At 44.1% G+C, this 15,336-nt stretch overlaps 1 protein-coding gene across 1 annotated transcript in view; it reads right to left on the reverse strand.

The window, feature by feature from the left end:
- Positions 1-15,336, reverse strand: part of tmtc1 (transmembrane O-mannosyltransferase targeting cadherins 1) — a 93,790-nt gene that overhangs the window by 20,688 nt on the left and 57,766 nt on the right. The window contains exon 8 of the mRNA XM_078281998.1: positions 4,964-5,085. Within this exon, the coding sequence (XP_078138124.1) occupies positions 4,964-5,085 (122 nt within the window). The remainder of the gene's footprint in view (positions 1-4,963; positions 5,086-15,336) is intronic.

The raw sequence follows: 15,336 nt of genomic DNA on the forward strand, positions 1-15,336 counted from the left end.
ATTTGTTGACAGTAAGCGATGCATTAAAAAACACCAGCCTTATCCTTTAATGTTAGCAACTTGGTTAGCTAGCTATGTTAGTTTTAGCTTCAACAAATCTAATGTCTGTGTTTTTTTTTTTTTGGCAACTGTGGGATATTCGTACCGTATTTAAGCTGGACTGTGGCAAACTGACTGTGGTGTTTAATCTTACCTGAGGAATAAGTGTGAGGTGTTTGGTGTAACTTTCTTAGCTAAATTGCTTAACTCAGGAAAAAGTAAAACCTCAAGTGAAATCCTTATCAGAATTTTTTTTTGCAACAAAACACTGGCCTCCACAGCAGCTTCATTATATAGAGAAAGAGAGGAGACAGGAGGAGATGTGATGAGTCAGAAATACAGCAGCTCATGCTCTATATAGATAGATACAGTTTGAACTGTAGATAAACACAATACTGAGGATATGAGACTAAGTCAGGCATATAGCAGCAAATGCACAGATACAGTAGATACAGTAGATACAGTAGATACATACATAGCAGATATATCTGCTCTGATGGGCGGCCAGTCCATGGATCTGAACTGACACCCTTCCAGTCACCAGCCTGCTTCTCTAGCCTCTATGCTTCCCACCACAGTACACAGGATACTTGGTATATACTGTATCTGCTCTGATAGCATGCACTGTAGAGCCTAGTATATACAGTATATATATATATATATATATATATATATACTGTATATCTGTTCCTATAGGACACATGCTGCTGTTGGAGAGCTTCTCTGATTCTCTGCTGAGCCTGGGCAAGGTGACTCCAAGCTGTGCACAGTATGTTTGAATGACAAGGTAGTTAACGGTGTGTGTGTGTGTGTGTGTGTGTGTGTGTGCGAGTGTGTGTGCGTGCGTGTTAGCAGTCAGTGTGACATTGAAACCCGACAGCAAGTGAATCAGCATCGCAGAGAATGAGATTAGCCTACGCTAATTCTCCTCTGAAAAACAACCCCATTCAGCTCTTAGACAAGTGCCCCTTGACATGCATTACTGGGCTACACACACACACACACACATATACACAAGCACGCACACCCACACACACACACACACACACAACAGGTATGCACACACAAGCTTGCATACACACACTCACTTCTACACACACAAAAGACATGTATATCCTTTCCTGCCCCAAGATGATAACATCCCAGCAAGGGTACTGGGTACTGGTGTGTATGAGTGTGTGTGTGTGTGTGTGTGTGTGTGTGTGTGTGTGTGCATGTTTGCGTGTGTGTGTGTTCTTGTACTTCTATCCTTGTGAGAACCAGTTTGAGTTTTAGACTTTCGGAGTGAGGACGCTTTTGCAAAGTGAGGACAGTTTAGTCGGCGCTCACTTCTTTAATGGGCAAGTTTAAGGTTAGGACATGGGTTTAGGGATTAGGATTAGGTTTAGGTTTAGGTCTAGGTTAGGTTTAAATTTAGGCATGCACTGGTGCGGGTTAAGATTAGGGGTTAGGGGTTAGGGGTTAGTGAATGAATGTCAGCCAATGGAACATCCTCATAACGGTAGAAGTAGCGGCAGTGTGTGTATTTCTGTCTTACTTTTATGTTGTTTTCAGATGGTGAGTTTGAGGGAAACTGACAGAGACAGAGTGTATGTGTGGGTGTTTGAAACAGTGCAGGATGACAGTGATGGTATCTCGTGTGATTCAGCAGCTCCTCTCCACTAAACCCTAGCAGCAGTCTACTGTAAAGTCTGTTTTTGCCTCCAGTGAAACATTTCCGCCGCTCTGAGTTGCGTTGTTTGTGCCGTTAAATGATTTCCTTTATGCTGGAGACTTTCCTCTTTATTCTGCAATCTCAGGGCCGCTGAGCTGAAGCGGCAACAACCGCTGCTTAACGAAGCCTCGCTCGTATGTCGCCACGGAAACGCAGCGGCAAGGTCGGGAGCCAATAGCGGGTTTTTTTCTGTTCCGTCCTGTTCTGCTTCACTCGTTTTCCAGAAGCCTCCGCTGCATATAGAAATACTCACACACACAAGCGCATGCAGCCCCTTCAGTTTGCACCCAAGCATGCTGGGACGTTATCATTTTAGGGCAGGAATAGCTACAGCCATACCTGAGCTGCACTGTTCTACACTGCTGTCACTTCACAGACTGTTGGACTGTGCTGTGATCTGTCATGCTTTGCTGTGTTGACGTGGTCTGGGCTCTGCAGAGTGTTGCACAGGCGATATTAAACCTGTCTGCATGGAAATCGCTGCTAATCCTGTTGCTAGCCTCTGCAGACGACTCCTCCACTGTAAGAGAAACTCCCTGGTCGAACTAAGCAGGGAGAAGATTAGCAGAATTAACAGGCAGAGGAGAGGAGGGAGGGAGGTGGAGGAGAGGCAGAGGATGGGAGGGAGGGATGGAGAAGCGGGAGGTGGAGGAGAGGCAGAGGATGGCAGGGAGGGAGGTGGAGGAGAGGCAGAGGATGGGAGGGAGGGAGGTGGAGGAGAGGCAGAGGATGGGAGGGAGGGATGGAGAAGAGGGAGGTGGAGGAGAGGCAGAGGATGGGAGGGAGGGAGGTGGAGGAGAAGCAGAGGATGGGAGGGAGGGAGGTGGAGGAGAGGCAGAGGATGGGAGGGAGGGATGGAGAAGAGGGAGGTGGAGGAGAGGCAGAGGATGGGAGGGAGGGATGGAGAAGAGGGAGGTGGAGGAGAGGCAGAGGATGGGAGGGAGGGAGGTGGAGGAGAGGCAGAGGATGGGAGGGAGGGAGGTGGAGGAGAGGCAGAGGATGGGAGGGAGGGATGGAGAAGAGGGAGGTGGAGGAGAGGCAGAGGATGGGAGGGAGGGATGGAGAAGCGGGAGGTGGAGGAGAGGCAGAGGATGGGAGGGAGGGAGGTGGAGGAGAGGCAGAGGATAGGAGACAGAAGAAGAAACACTCCTTCTCTCCGTTCCCTCTTCCATCTCCAATCCTTTTTCTCAAGTGTCTAAGGGCCGATTACACAGGACGTGTTTTTAGCAGCAGAGGGCGTCCTTTCCTAATTGTTTTCATTGTAAGTGACGCATTTTCTGTGCTGCTTTTGCGTTGCAGGATGCCTTGCATTTTTTACCCCGTATAGGACATCTCGTGTTTTTGGAAGAGTGCGCTGAAAGCCCCAAGTTGAAAAAAGTTCAACTCACCACGGAAAGATGCCCTACCTCACTGTTGTGTTTTTTCTCTGCTATCCAACTGAATCAACGGAGAGGCAGGACTTCTCCGCAAATTAGAGCTGCACTCCACATTTCCGCTAACTTTTTATCATGGACTTTTATTGTTTATAATATCTGTATAATTTTGCTAAATCACGTCGAGGCCAGCCAGCACAATAAACATCAGCAGGTTGATTGGCTGCTACTTGATTGCCGGCTGATTCTGTGGTTGCCTAGCGACAACAACACAACGCAGCAGGCTGGCAGCGCAGCACGCCTCGCGTTGTTCTGACTTCTAAACGCGTCACTAGCCATGCGGAGACAGGACTGCTTCCATGGTTGGAGCATCCGAGCCTCGGTCGTCCCAGAGCGGTGAGGAAAAACGAGGAACAGAGAGGGGAGCTGCTGTTTGAACTGAGATCTGAAGTGGCTGAAGAGTCGGCTGACGGTTACACTGCAATTAGCCATGCAGGAGGTTAAGTGAGCGCAGAGCGAGATCAAGTCAGGGGATTTTCATGAGCTCTACCCCCCGAAGGCATCTGCCTCCAGCTAAAGCCCCCTGCTGGGAAGGAGCATTCACTGTGTGTGTGTGTGTGTGTGTGTGTGTGTGTGTGTGTGTGTGTGTATGTGTGTATGTGTGTCCCAGAGGCCCTCTAAGCCTAATCAAGGTCACCCACAGTCCCCTATGGATCCCATGATTCACGGGGAACATTTACACACTTCACACATCGCAAAACGGGGGAGGATTAACAACCAGCAGAGTCTGAGAGAGAAAGAGAAAAGTGAAAGAGAGAGAGACAGAGAGAGAGAGGGGGGGAGAGAAACAAAGAGGCAGACAGACAGAGAGAAGGACAGACTGAACAAGCAAAAAGCACTTTTCTTGCAGATGCGCGGATAAAGAGAGCGAAATGGAAAGGGATTAATGCAAAGCCCTTGGAAATGACTGAAGGGACCTTTGGAGTGAACAGAGGAGAGATGACAATTTACCCTGGAGTAGAAGATGGAGGGAAGATACAGATGGAAAGAGAGAGGTGGAGGGATTGAGATGGAGATGGAGGGATGAGGGGAAGAAGAGAGAGGGAGAGATGGAAAGAAAGTTTAACTATGTGAGTACGGGATGAGAGAATGAGAAACAGACAGAGACAGCGAGAGAGACGGAAAGAGAATGAAAGAGAGAGAGTCTGGGATGGGGGGGAATGATAGACAGATTGATGGATGGAGAGAAAAGGAAGGCAGAGAGCGACAGAGCAGAAATAGAAAGTAGGCTAGCAAAGACTTTCTGCAATGAGAGTGGAGAGGCTGTTGAGTGAGAAGAACAGCAGAGAACAACACACACACACACACACACACACACACACACACACACATGCACACACACACACACACACACACACACACACACACACACACGCCAAATTGCTCTCCACAGCTCAGGGGAGGTGAATGCTCGCCATCTCATTAAATCCAGCGAGTAAATGAGTGTTTTTAAAATGGGACTTCAAATTATTAAAAAAGTTAATATCATTAGTGTTATGTTGCTTAGCCACTCCTAAGTCCTGCCAATGAAAGGCAAGCTGGATAAAATACTGCAGTGGATGAAAAAAAAAAAAAAAAGTAGTTTTAATCTGAAGAATCAAGAAAATATCTAACAAAACCTGCTTTAGTTGGATTATTTTCTCAAGAAATAATGTTTAGTCACTATTTTACATTGATAATATGACTGGAAATTACTAGTCTGGAGTTATATGATCACATATCAATAAACATATGAAGGTACATGCATGCACACACACACACACACACACACACTCACCTGGGCATGTACAGAACCCTCTCAGCCACCACAAATCCCACCCTGAAGAAAAGGTTACTGGCGGGAATGAAGGGAAACACCAGGAACAAAACACCCACCAACACCTCCCTGCTCTCCTGCTTCTGTAGGGGAGAGAGAGAGAGAGAGAGGGAGAGAGAGAGGGGGGGGGGGGGGGGAGAGAGAGAGAGAGAGAGAGAGAGAGAGATGTGAGGACATTCATAGCAAAACAAGCCTCATAGGCGCCAAGTGTAACGGCTTCAAACAGCATGGCTGAGAAGCACATTCATTATGAATGTTAAATATCTGCCATTCAGACTCTGCCAACACACACACACACACTCTCTCTCTCTCTCACACACACTCACACACATACAGACGCTCAGCAGCCGTGACCAATCTGCCTTAAATATTCAATCATCTGTGCGATTGGGAAGCAATTAAGGCAATCGAATTATCAAATTACAGTTAATTCCTTTTTTCTATAGAGCCCATATCTAAACCCATTCATATTTAATAATGCCCACAGCCTCTGTCTTCTCTGCTGCCACATCATCCCACCATAGTTGTGTTTATTTGAACAAACAGGGCTGTAATTGGCTGAACCAGCGGCCCCTCGCTGGGTTCAGTGGATCGGCTCATTAGCAGTAATGAGACCTAGAAAACTGTCAAGTGTTGATTAGTGTCGCTCCAATCAGTGTCTTGTTCTGCTGTCAGTGTGGCCCAGCAGCGTCCATGAGCCCACTACTGATGCCAGCCTAGACTGTAATGGACCTGCAGTGATAATATAGACTCATGATGAACACACACACACACACACACACACACTGAGAGCTACTGATGTGATCATAGAGCAATAACAGCCTGAATATTATAGACAGATGAACATAAACACACTGATAGCTACTGATATGATCTGACACTGGTAATACACACATTATAAACAGATAAACATCCACAAATAAACTGAGAGCTACTGATCGCATCATAGACTGGTAATGGACCAAATATTATAGACCCATGCACACAAACACACTGAGAGTCACTGATATGATCCCAGACTGCGTATCATCCAGAGGAACACACACACAGACAAACTGCGAGCTACTAATATCAACACAGATATGGTTGTGGACAGATATGATGGACAGATGAACAAACAGACACTGAATGAGAGTGACAGACATTTTAAACGTCTCCCTTCTGATGGCTGAAAGGATGGATGATGTTTTTCCAATGAATTCCTCTGGGAGATGGAGTGAAAGTGCTGCAGAAATTCAACAAGCAAAAAAAAAAGGGACTTCTGCGATAGCTAGGTCTGAACTGATATGGTAATAGACTCACACACACACACAGGCTCACACACACACACATGTACACTGTCAGACTCTCTCTCTCTCTCTCTTCCTCTCTCTCTCCCTGTCTCTTATATCCAAATCTGATCTTAGCCAGACTGGCTTCTGTCACGATGCAACAAAACTACAATTTCTTGTCTCCCTCAGTGATTTTAAAGCAATGACATCTCGAAAAAAAAGGCATCCGCACACTCAAAATCTGTATTATTTCTTCAGTTTAAAGCAATGATATCTCACATTTTCTATGATATTTTATTTCAATAACGCTATGTCCTTGTTTTGGTACAAACAGTGACAAGAGTGCGCACTAAATGACCAAATCAGAAAGCCATGCTACTAACTGTGTGCAGTGAGTGGAAAGCATTTCTACAGCGCTCGTCAACAATAAAGCCTCTTTGCACCTGTCACGGTCATGCATATGCAAATTACATCTAAATCTCATTACTTTGCCCACATAATAGTTATTTGTAGGCGAGGCCAGGCAAATTGTGTCCAATTCACTAATGCTTCAACACCAACTCCCCTAAACGAATGTAGCACGTATAAGATCCTTTGAAAGGTGGAACAAAGACTTTGTGTAAAGAGTTTTCTCAATTGAGAATGACTTCTATCACTGCTGCAAGATGCAGGTATTATCACCTGGAAGTCAGAGAGCAGAGGAGAGGCTTCATCCTGGAATCAGATCAGATCAGAGAACACTGTAATTACAAAGGGGCTTTAAGGCGTAAGGGTGCAGCCTTGGTGGATTAGTCTTACAGCTGAAGCACACAGAAGTTGATGAAGGGGGATATTAGCTTGTGCTCTTTTCATGGTTTTGTTTGTGCCATGATTTGATTTGCATAAATGTCTCAGTGGATAAGACAAACAATCTGCAGTCTTAGCTCAAGCAACTGAGCCGCAAAAAAATGTGCAGATTTCCCTCGCTATGCTTTCTTAGAGAATCTGGAGCTAGGTATTAACCAGGTAAATATACGGTGAGAAGAGTAAGTTAACAAGCAATTACAGCTGTAACTAAGCAGGTACATACTTAGAAACAGCTGAATTATATTAAAAAGTAACTACATTATACCTGTCCCAGGTTTAGGATGGTAACAGCCCGAGTTTAACAGCTTAATTCCTAAGGACCTTCTTAAAAACACCTTCTCTATTATCCATCAATTCCAGGAGCTGTCTTGTAGGTACTGCAAGCTTACATTTGCAATAACTTAATTGTGTAATTTCAAGGAATTAAGGCAATATTTTCCTATATATTAGCTTTTCTTATAGAGTAATTGTTCATAGCTCTACCAACTTGGAAAGTTTATGAAACTTACCTGGACTTCCCTTGAAATTACCAGGTTCCTATCGTACCATTTACAACTTATTTTCCTTTACCATTTTCATTAAGATGAAGATGTACCATGTGTATTCTGTAATACTACTTAGTACCATGTATTTAGCTGGTATATCTAGTACTGTTGGATGACTGTAAGACAAAAGGTTACCTGCATTTTTCTTGGTCAATTTTATGAATGTTTTTGTTCTCAGGTTCCATCTTGAAAGAGACATCTGGATCTCAATGAAACTACCAGATTGAATGAAATGAAATGGAAAAAAATATGTGCAGGAAAGCAATTTGGGGCGTTTTTATCAATTTGCACTTAACAGAGACATGGATAAAAATACCCACACACACTCACACCTCCATCTCTCCACCATAACCTCTCTCTCTCTCTCTCATTTCCTTCTACATTTCCTCCTCCTCCTGTCTCCTGTATCCTTCTCCTCCCACTCTCTCTCTTCCCTCTTCCTCCTTCCTCTCCTCCTATTCTCCTTCCTGCTCTCTCCTCTCCCCCCTCCGCTTCTCTGTCACTTTCTCTTTCCTTCTTCCCTCTTCCGTCTCCTCTCTCTCTTCCAAACTCCTCCTCTCTTCTATTTCCCTCGCTCTTCTTCCTCCTCCACTTCTACACTACTTTTTCTCTCTTTCACCCTCCTCCCTCACTCCTCTTCCTCACTTCCCTCTTTCCCCTCCTTCTCCTCTCTCCTATCTTTCTCTCTCTCCTCTCCTCCCATCCCTCTTTCTCATGCTTCCTCCATTCTCTTCTCCTCTTTCTCTTGATCCTCCTTCTCTTCCCTATCTCCCACTCTCCTCAGTCTCTCTCTCTCTCTCAATCCTCCCCTCCTCTCTCCTGATTCGACCATAAGGCGACAGATCTGGTGTCCAGGCTGGTGCTCGGTTACCATGGCGACGGCAGACCTCCTTCTCCTTCTCTCATCTTCCTCATTCACCTCTTTGCACCTCCTCCCTGTCAGTGCCTCCCTCGTCTTTCCTGTCACTTGTCCGGTCCTCTCTCTGTTCATCAATTAGTTTCAGTTCATCAATTTGTTTCTCTGTTTTTCTATTAGTTTCTCCATTCCTCTATTAGTTCCTCCGCTCATCTATTAGTTTCTCTTTTCATCAAGAAGTTTCTCTGTTCATTAGTTTCTTTGCTCATCTACTTGATTCCCTTTCCATCTATTAGTTTCTCCATTCATCTATCAGTTTCTCTTTCCATCTATTAGTTTCTCCATTCATCTATTAGTTTCTCTTTTCATCTATCAGTTTCTCTTTCCATCTATTAGTTTCTCCATTCATCTATTAGTTTTTCTTTTCATCTATTAGTTTCTCTTTTCATCTGTTTGTTTGTCTTTTCATTAATTCGTTTCTCTGTTCATCTATTAGTTTCTGTTTATCTATTAGTTTCTGTATTCATTAATTAGTTTCTCCATTCATCTATTTATTTCTCTTTTCATCTATTAGTTTCTCTATTCCTCTATTAGTTTCTCTGTTTATCTATTAGTTTCTCTTTTAATCTATCAGTTTCTCTTTTCATCTATTAGTTTCTCTTTCCATCTATTTGTTTGTCTTTTCATTAATTCATTTCTCTGTTCATCTATTAGTTTCTGTGTATCTATTAGTTTCTGTATTCATTAATTAGTTTCTCCATTCATCTATTTATTTCTCTTTTCATCTATTAGTTTCTCCATTCCTCTATTAGTTTCTCTTTTCATCTAGTAGCTTCTCTGTTTATCTATTAGTTTCTCTTTTCATCTAGTTTCTCTTTTCATCTATTAGTGTCTCTTTTCATCTATTAGTGTCTCTTTTCATCTATTAGTGTCTCTTTTCATCTATTAGGTTCTGTAGTCATTAATTAGTGTCTCTGTTCATCTGTCAGTCTCTCCGTCTGTTCTTTCGTTTGTCGGCTCATCCATGTGTCACAAACAATATCTCAAACTTGGGAAAATGACGAATCTCAACAACGCATTTCCCGATTTTTGTTCGTACGTTTGTACATTTATCCATCCATTACATGCAATATCTGAGCCATTACTAATCTGATTTTGACGAAACTGGGGGGAGCGAGCAGCGCTGGACAGATGCATGTGGGAATCGATGGTCGTGGCTCCTGCCGCTGCTGTGAGACTAATGAAAACCTGTTTGAAGCTCAGCGCTAAAGGTTGAAATAGTTTTACCGTCTAGTGTTCTGGGTTAGCCTGTCAACACTGTAAGGAACGTGCAACAACACATACTTTCAAATGAAAATAATGAGAAAAAAATGCCAACGTTGTGATTCCCAGCGGACAAACAGCATTACAGGTGTAGCCGTACCTGCTTTCTCACCCCAAGTTTGGAAAAATTAGATGCAGGATTGTGTGTGTGTGTGTGTGTGTGTGTGTGTGTGTGTGGGGGGGTCTTCTTCCTCCTCTCCTCTCCTCCCTCCCTTACTTTGCTCTCCCCAAATGCCCCTTATTTCTTCTTCCCTTCCCTGCGTTCATGTCCTCTCCTTTCGATTCCTCTCCTCTCCTCTCCTGTCGTTTCCTCTACCATCCCTTCATCCTTTCCTCTTCCTCCTTCTCCTTTCTCCTCTTCCTCCTTCCCCATCTCCTCCCTCCCCTGCCCCCCCCCCCCTCATTGTACTGGAATGTACTGGATCTCCCAGTAAGAGGCACTGGTCAGCGCTGTGTGCTTCAGTCCCAGTGGACCCAGTAGGACCATCCAGGAAGAGAAGCCAGAAACTGTCCAGGGACCCGCCGCCCACGCTGGAAAGGCCAGCCAGAACCACAGATGGCCTGGCACCACACACACACACACACACACACACACACACACACACACATAAACACACACACACACAAAAAAACTGACCACTGGCACTGCGATATACACATGCAGGCACAAAAGCGCAGACACTGTCCACACAGATACAGACACAAAAACGCTCACACAGATAGACAGATACACACACACACTGACCACACACACGTACACACACACACACACACACACACACACGCGTAAAAGCAGAACATGCTGTAGTCATGCAGTCTGTGACTACTATACAGAAGTCACTGCCAAAAGCCTCCCATGCCCTCGTTCCCTGCCAGTTTCCAAACATAGTCACATAGTGTGTGTGTGTGTGTGTGTGTGTGTGCGTGTGTGTGTGTGTGTTCCTGCAGGTCAAGGACTGCCTTTCTGCAGAGCCCGTTCTATATATCTATATATCTTTTCCTCCTCAGGGTGTGTTGGACCAAAACGGAGCTCGCTTAAAACGAACACAAACGCAGGAAGGAAGCTGCGGTTTGCGGTCCCTCCGGACTCTCCGCGAGGCCGTTAACGCCGCGATAATCACTTCCTGGGGTCAAGGGCGAGGGCGGGAAGAGACACACTGATGCGGCAATTACTTCCTGAGGTCACGGGGGGGGGTCATCAGAGCGTTCTGTATACAGAATAGAACAGCTCTGCAGCGAGAGAAGGTCACAGGGCTCAAAGAAACATATTCATACTGACAGCTGCATGCAATTTAAAGGCGGTGGAGTGTGAGTGTGTGTGTGTGTGTGAGAGAGAGAAAGAAAGAGAGAGAGAGACCTTGACTCTCACAATAATTCTCACAACAAAACAGAGGAGAAAGGAAGTACGATGACCTTAAAAACTCACCAACCCCACACACGCACACACACACACACACACACAAGCAACAATAACAATATCTACAGTGCCGACGGCCCTCGCAGGTACAATTAACATTTAAACACACACCATCAGACCCTCTCCGCCCGCTCTGCAGCCCCCAAAATATTCATAAAAGAGACGATATCGCTCCTGAGAGTCCGTCCCAGAATTCAACAATACGACGACGGTCCTTTTATGTGCAGAACACACAGGACCGAGAACGAAGCTCCGAACACAGAAAGCCTCGCTCAACCGGTCACACAGGAACACAGGACACTAAACAAGTTGAAACACTTTAGGGTTGGGCGACTGGATGAATAGGGGTAGAATTTTTTTATTTATTTTTTTGCCTGATCCTTGGTCTGATTTCTGGCCTGATTTTGACAAACACGACGGGACGATGCATTTTGTCACTGTGTTACATTATTTTAAAAATTACACTGATGGGCCTAAAGGGGGCGCTACAATTAAAAAGCCAACGTTTTAACTCAAATATTTATTTATTTATTTATTTATTTAATGTATTGGTAAGGACCCATGTACAATGTTATATTTATGTAAACATAAATGTTACCATTTGATGTATTGTACCGCTTAGAGATCATTTTCATCTGCAGTCCCTTGGCAGGTTATAATTGAAAACATACATATATACAATCCACATATATACAAACACACAACTCTAACACACAACAGACACTAGACACTGAAGTGTACAAAATTTAAAAACCAGTGCAAAGTGCATTTGTTGCATGTTTGTTTAGCTTTATGCCAGATTTTTAATTTGGCTTTAGAACTGCTAAAGGAACTGCAGCTTAATATCAGCTGGAAGTGTGTTCCATTACATGACATGATATCTGAGACCCCACTGATCTCATTTTGATGAAACTTGGAGGGATGATGCATCTTTTCACTGAGTTACAGCGTTTGAAAAATTACACTGATGGGCCTAAAGGGGGCGCTATAAGTAACGGTAAAAATGTACGTTTGAATGACACAAAACTACACACATCCAGCTCTCCGTTACAAAATTAGACTGATTACTCTAATGTGGACGCTGTAATTAAAGGTCACAATTTGAACTCCTACACTGGAAGTGTGTTTGGCATGAAACTTGCTACACAAATCCAGCTGTCCTTACAAATTACACTGATTGGCTAATGAGGGCGCTATAATGAAAGGTCATGTGATTTCTCTGACATCACCGGTGTGATTTTGATGAAACTTGGAGGGATGATGCATCTTGTTACTGATTAACCTGCAACATTTGTGAGGGACGACATGATTCACTTAAAATGTAATAAGAGGGTGGGAAGGATGGAGAGGATGGGAGAAAAGGAGGGAGGGAAAGAGAAGGAGGCAAGGAAGGAGAGAGGGGGGATGGGGAGAGAGATATAGGGTGGCAGTAGGGGATAGAAGAGAGAGAAGAGGAAGGGAGGGAGACAGAGAAAAGCAGGCAGGCGGAGAGAGGGAGGCAAGAAGGAAGGAGGGAAGGAGAGAGGGAGAATCGAGAAAAGGAGGAAGGATGGAAGGGAGAAACAAGAGAAAGGGAAGGAAGGAAGGAGGAAGTGAGGGAGACAGAGGCAGACAAGAGGGAAGGTAAAGACAGAGGAGGAAAGAGAAATGGAGGGAGAGAGGGAGGAAAAACTGGGAAGCACAGGCAGGGGAAAAAAGTTAATTTAAAATGTATTTTGTGCCAAAACACACATTTGCCAGATTCCTCCTCAGGTTTCTGCTGGTTTGGTCTCATTTGAGTCTCTGCTGCTGCTTCATATCAGGAACACAACGCCACCTCATACTTGTTCAGTTTTTTTTTTCCTTGACGGCGAGGACTTATACTGTAATTTAAAATGTAAAAATGCCCTTTCCTTGTTCATTTAAAAGCTACGCTTCAGCTGAAGTCGTCACGCCTACACTGCTGAACACTGCTGTCCTTCAGTATCCTGAGACCTTAACACACACTGCACACAGGGCAGAGAGAAGTGTGTGTGTGTGTGTGTGTGTGTGTGTGTGAGAGAGAGAGAGAGAGAGAGAAACTAAGAGTGTTTATGTGTGCATATGTAGTGTAGCGATAAAAAGAGAGAGAGATGTGAAAGGAAGGGCGTAGAGGAGAGGAAAGGACTCATCCTTCATCAATAACTTTAATCAATAATCTTAATCAATAACCTTGATCAACAACCTGAAATAGATAAGAAAACACTAAGAGAGCGAGAGAAAAGGGAGGAAGAAGACAAAGAGTTGAGAGAGAGAGAGAGACAATTAGCTCACCCAGACATTCCGATTACAATTAACACCATCAACATCACTACTGCAGAACAAGTATTGCTACTGTGCACATCAATGCGCAAACCACACACACACACACACACACACACACACACACACACACACACACACACACAGGCAGACGTTTGCAGACACACACACAGACACACACACACACACATGCAGACTAGCGCTCCGTCCAGAGAAAGCTGGACTCACCAACGTTAGATCTTTTCCTCTCTCGTCTCTTTGGTTTCCTTTGGTATAAAGCATCACAGACCATGAGCTGCTGGGTGCAGTTTACTGATGTCATGTTACAGGATTTCTGGGTAGTGAAGTTCAAACAGTTACGTCTCACCATCGCCATTTCAGACCGCCAGCATGTGAAATGAACTAGTGCAGCTTTAAAGACGTTGAATACCAAAATACCGGGTATCGGCAGCTTCAATTAAAAAATATCTGTATCTTCCTTCAAAAAGCCATATTGGTCGAACCCTAATGCTGACGTATGCACACACACACACACACACACACACACACACACAGTCTCAGTCTAATTTAATAACCACAGAGCCTGTGAGGCAACAGGCCGCCTCGTTTTCTGTTACCGGTCCGTTACTTCACCTTTATCTCTGGGCTCAATGTCACAGCCCGCCCCTTCCTCTCCTCTCTCTCTCTCTCTCTCTCTCTCTCACACACACACACACACACACACAGGGAGTTTCTGCACACTCACACACACAAGAAAATACCCAAACACACACACACACACACACACATATGCACACACCACATGACGTGAATTGGAGTAAATTGGGGTCCTTGGATTCACTTAACTCAAAACGTAGACTGAAACTGTAATTTGTACAATAACGTCAGAGTCTTCATTCTTAGTAATGTGTTTATAGATGGTATAAATTACATTTTCTATTATATAGATTATATATCATATTCAGCGTTAACATCGCTCACAGACACCCCGACCCTCATTCTCACCCACAAGTCACAAGTGTGAAGTGTTATAAAACCTTTCTTTTTTTCACAAGGAGACATTTCTCTGCCTCCCCTCACACATTCAGAGGCAGAGAGCTCGGTAAAAAACGGGGTCCACTGAAGCTTTGATAGATGAGAAGAGAATTGTTTTGAAATATTTTGACTTTTCTGAGCGTGAGGCCTTCACGAGCGTGACGGAGCTGTGACTTTTTCATTTCGTCGAGAGGATGTGAATACTAATCTACAGAATAAACAGTCCGAAAAGAAATACTGTCCAACACTATCTTTCTATTCTATTCTATTCTATTCTATCCTATTCTTCTGTCTAGACTATGGATTGTCAATAAATAACACCAATATTTGGCATCATTCAGTGAGACTATATGAGGTCTTACAGTTAAAGGTATTCTGTTAGATGAATATTTTATCCCAGAAAGTCTAGCACAGTTAGATAAAGACTCCCTGAATGAAATATCATCTGAAATGTAAGAAGGAGATAAGTAGAAAAGCATGGTGTGAAGAAAAAACAAAAAAAAACGAAGAATGTAAAGCGCTAAGGGAGGAAAGGAGGTATTACAGAAAGCTGGTGTTGATTGGGAGAGAGAAAATCTCTTCCCCGCAGCCAAAAAACCTTGTGAAAACACACACACACACACACACACACACACACACATATGCACACACACCTTTCACGGAGCAATGTCTGTCTCCACGGTAACAGGAGGTGTGTGAGATGAACCTGGCTTGAAAATATAAAGTAATAAAGAGAACGGATATGTATGTAATCTCTCTGC

The sequence above is a fragment of the Centroberyx gerrardi genome, chromosome 24 (genome assembly GCF_048128805.1).
Source record: "Centroberyx gerrardi isolate f3 chromosome 24, fCenGer3.hap1.cur.20231027, whole genome shotgun sequence".
Lineage (NCBI taxonomy): Eukaryota > Metazoa > Chordata > Actinopteri > Beryciformes > Berycidae > Centroberyx > Centroberyx gerrardi.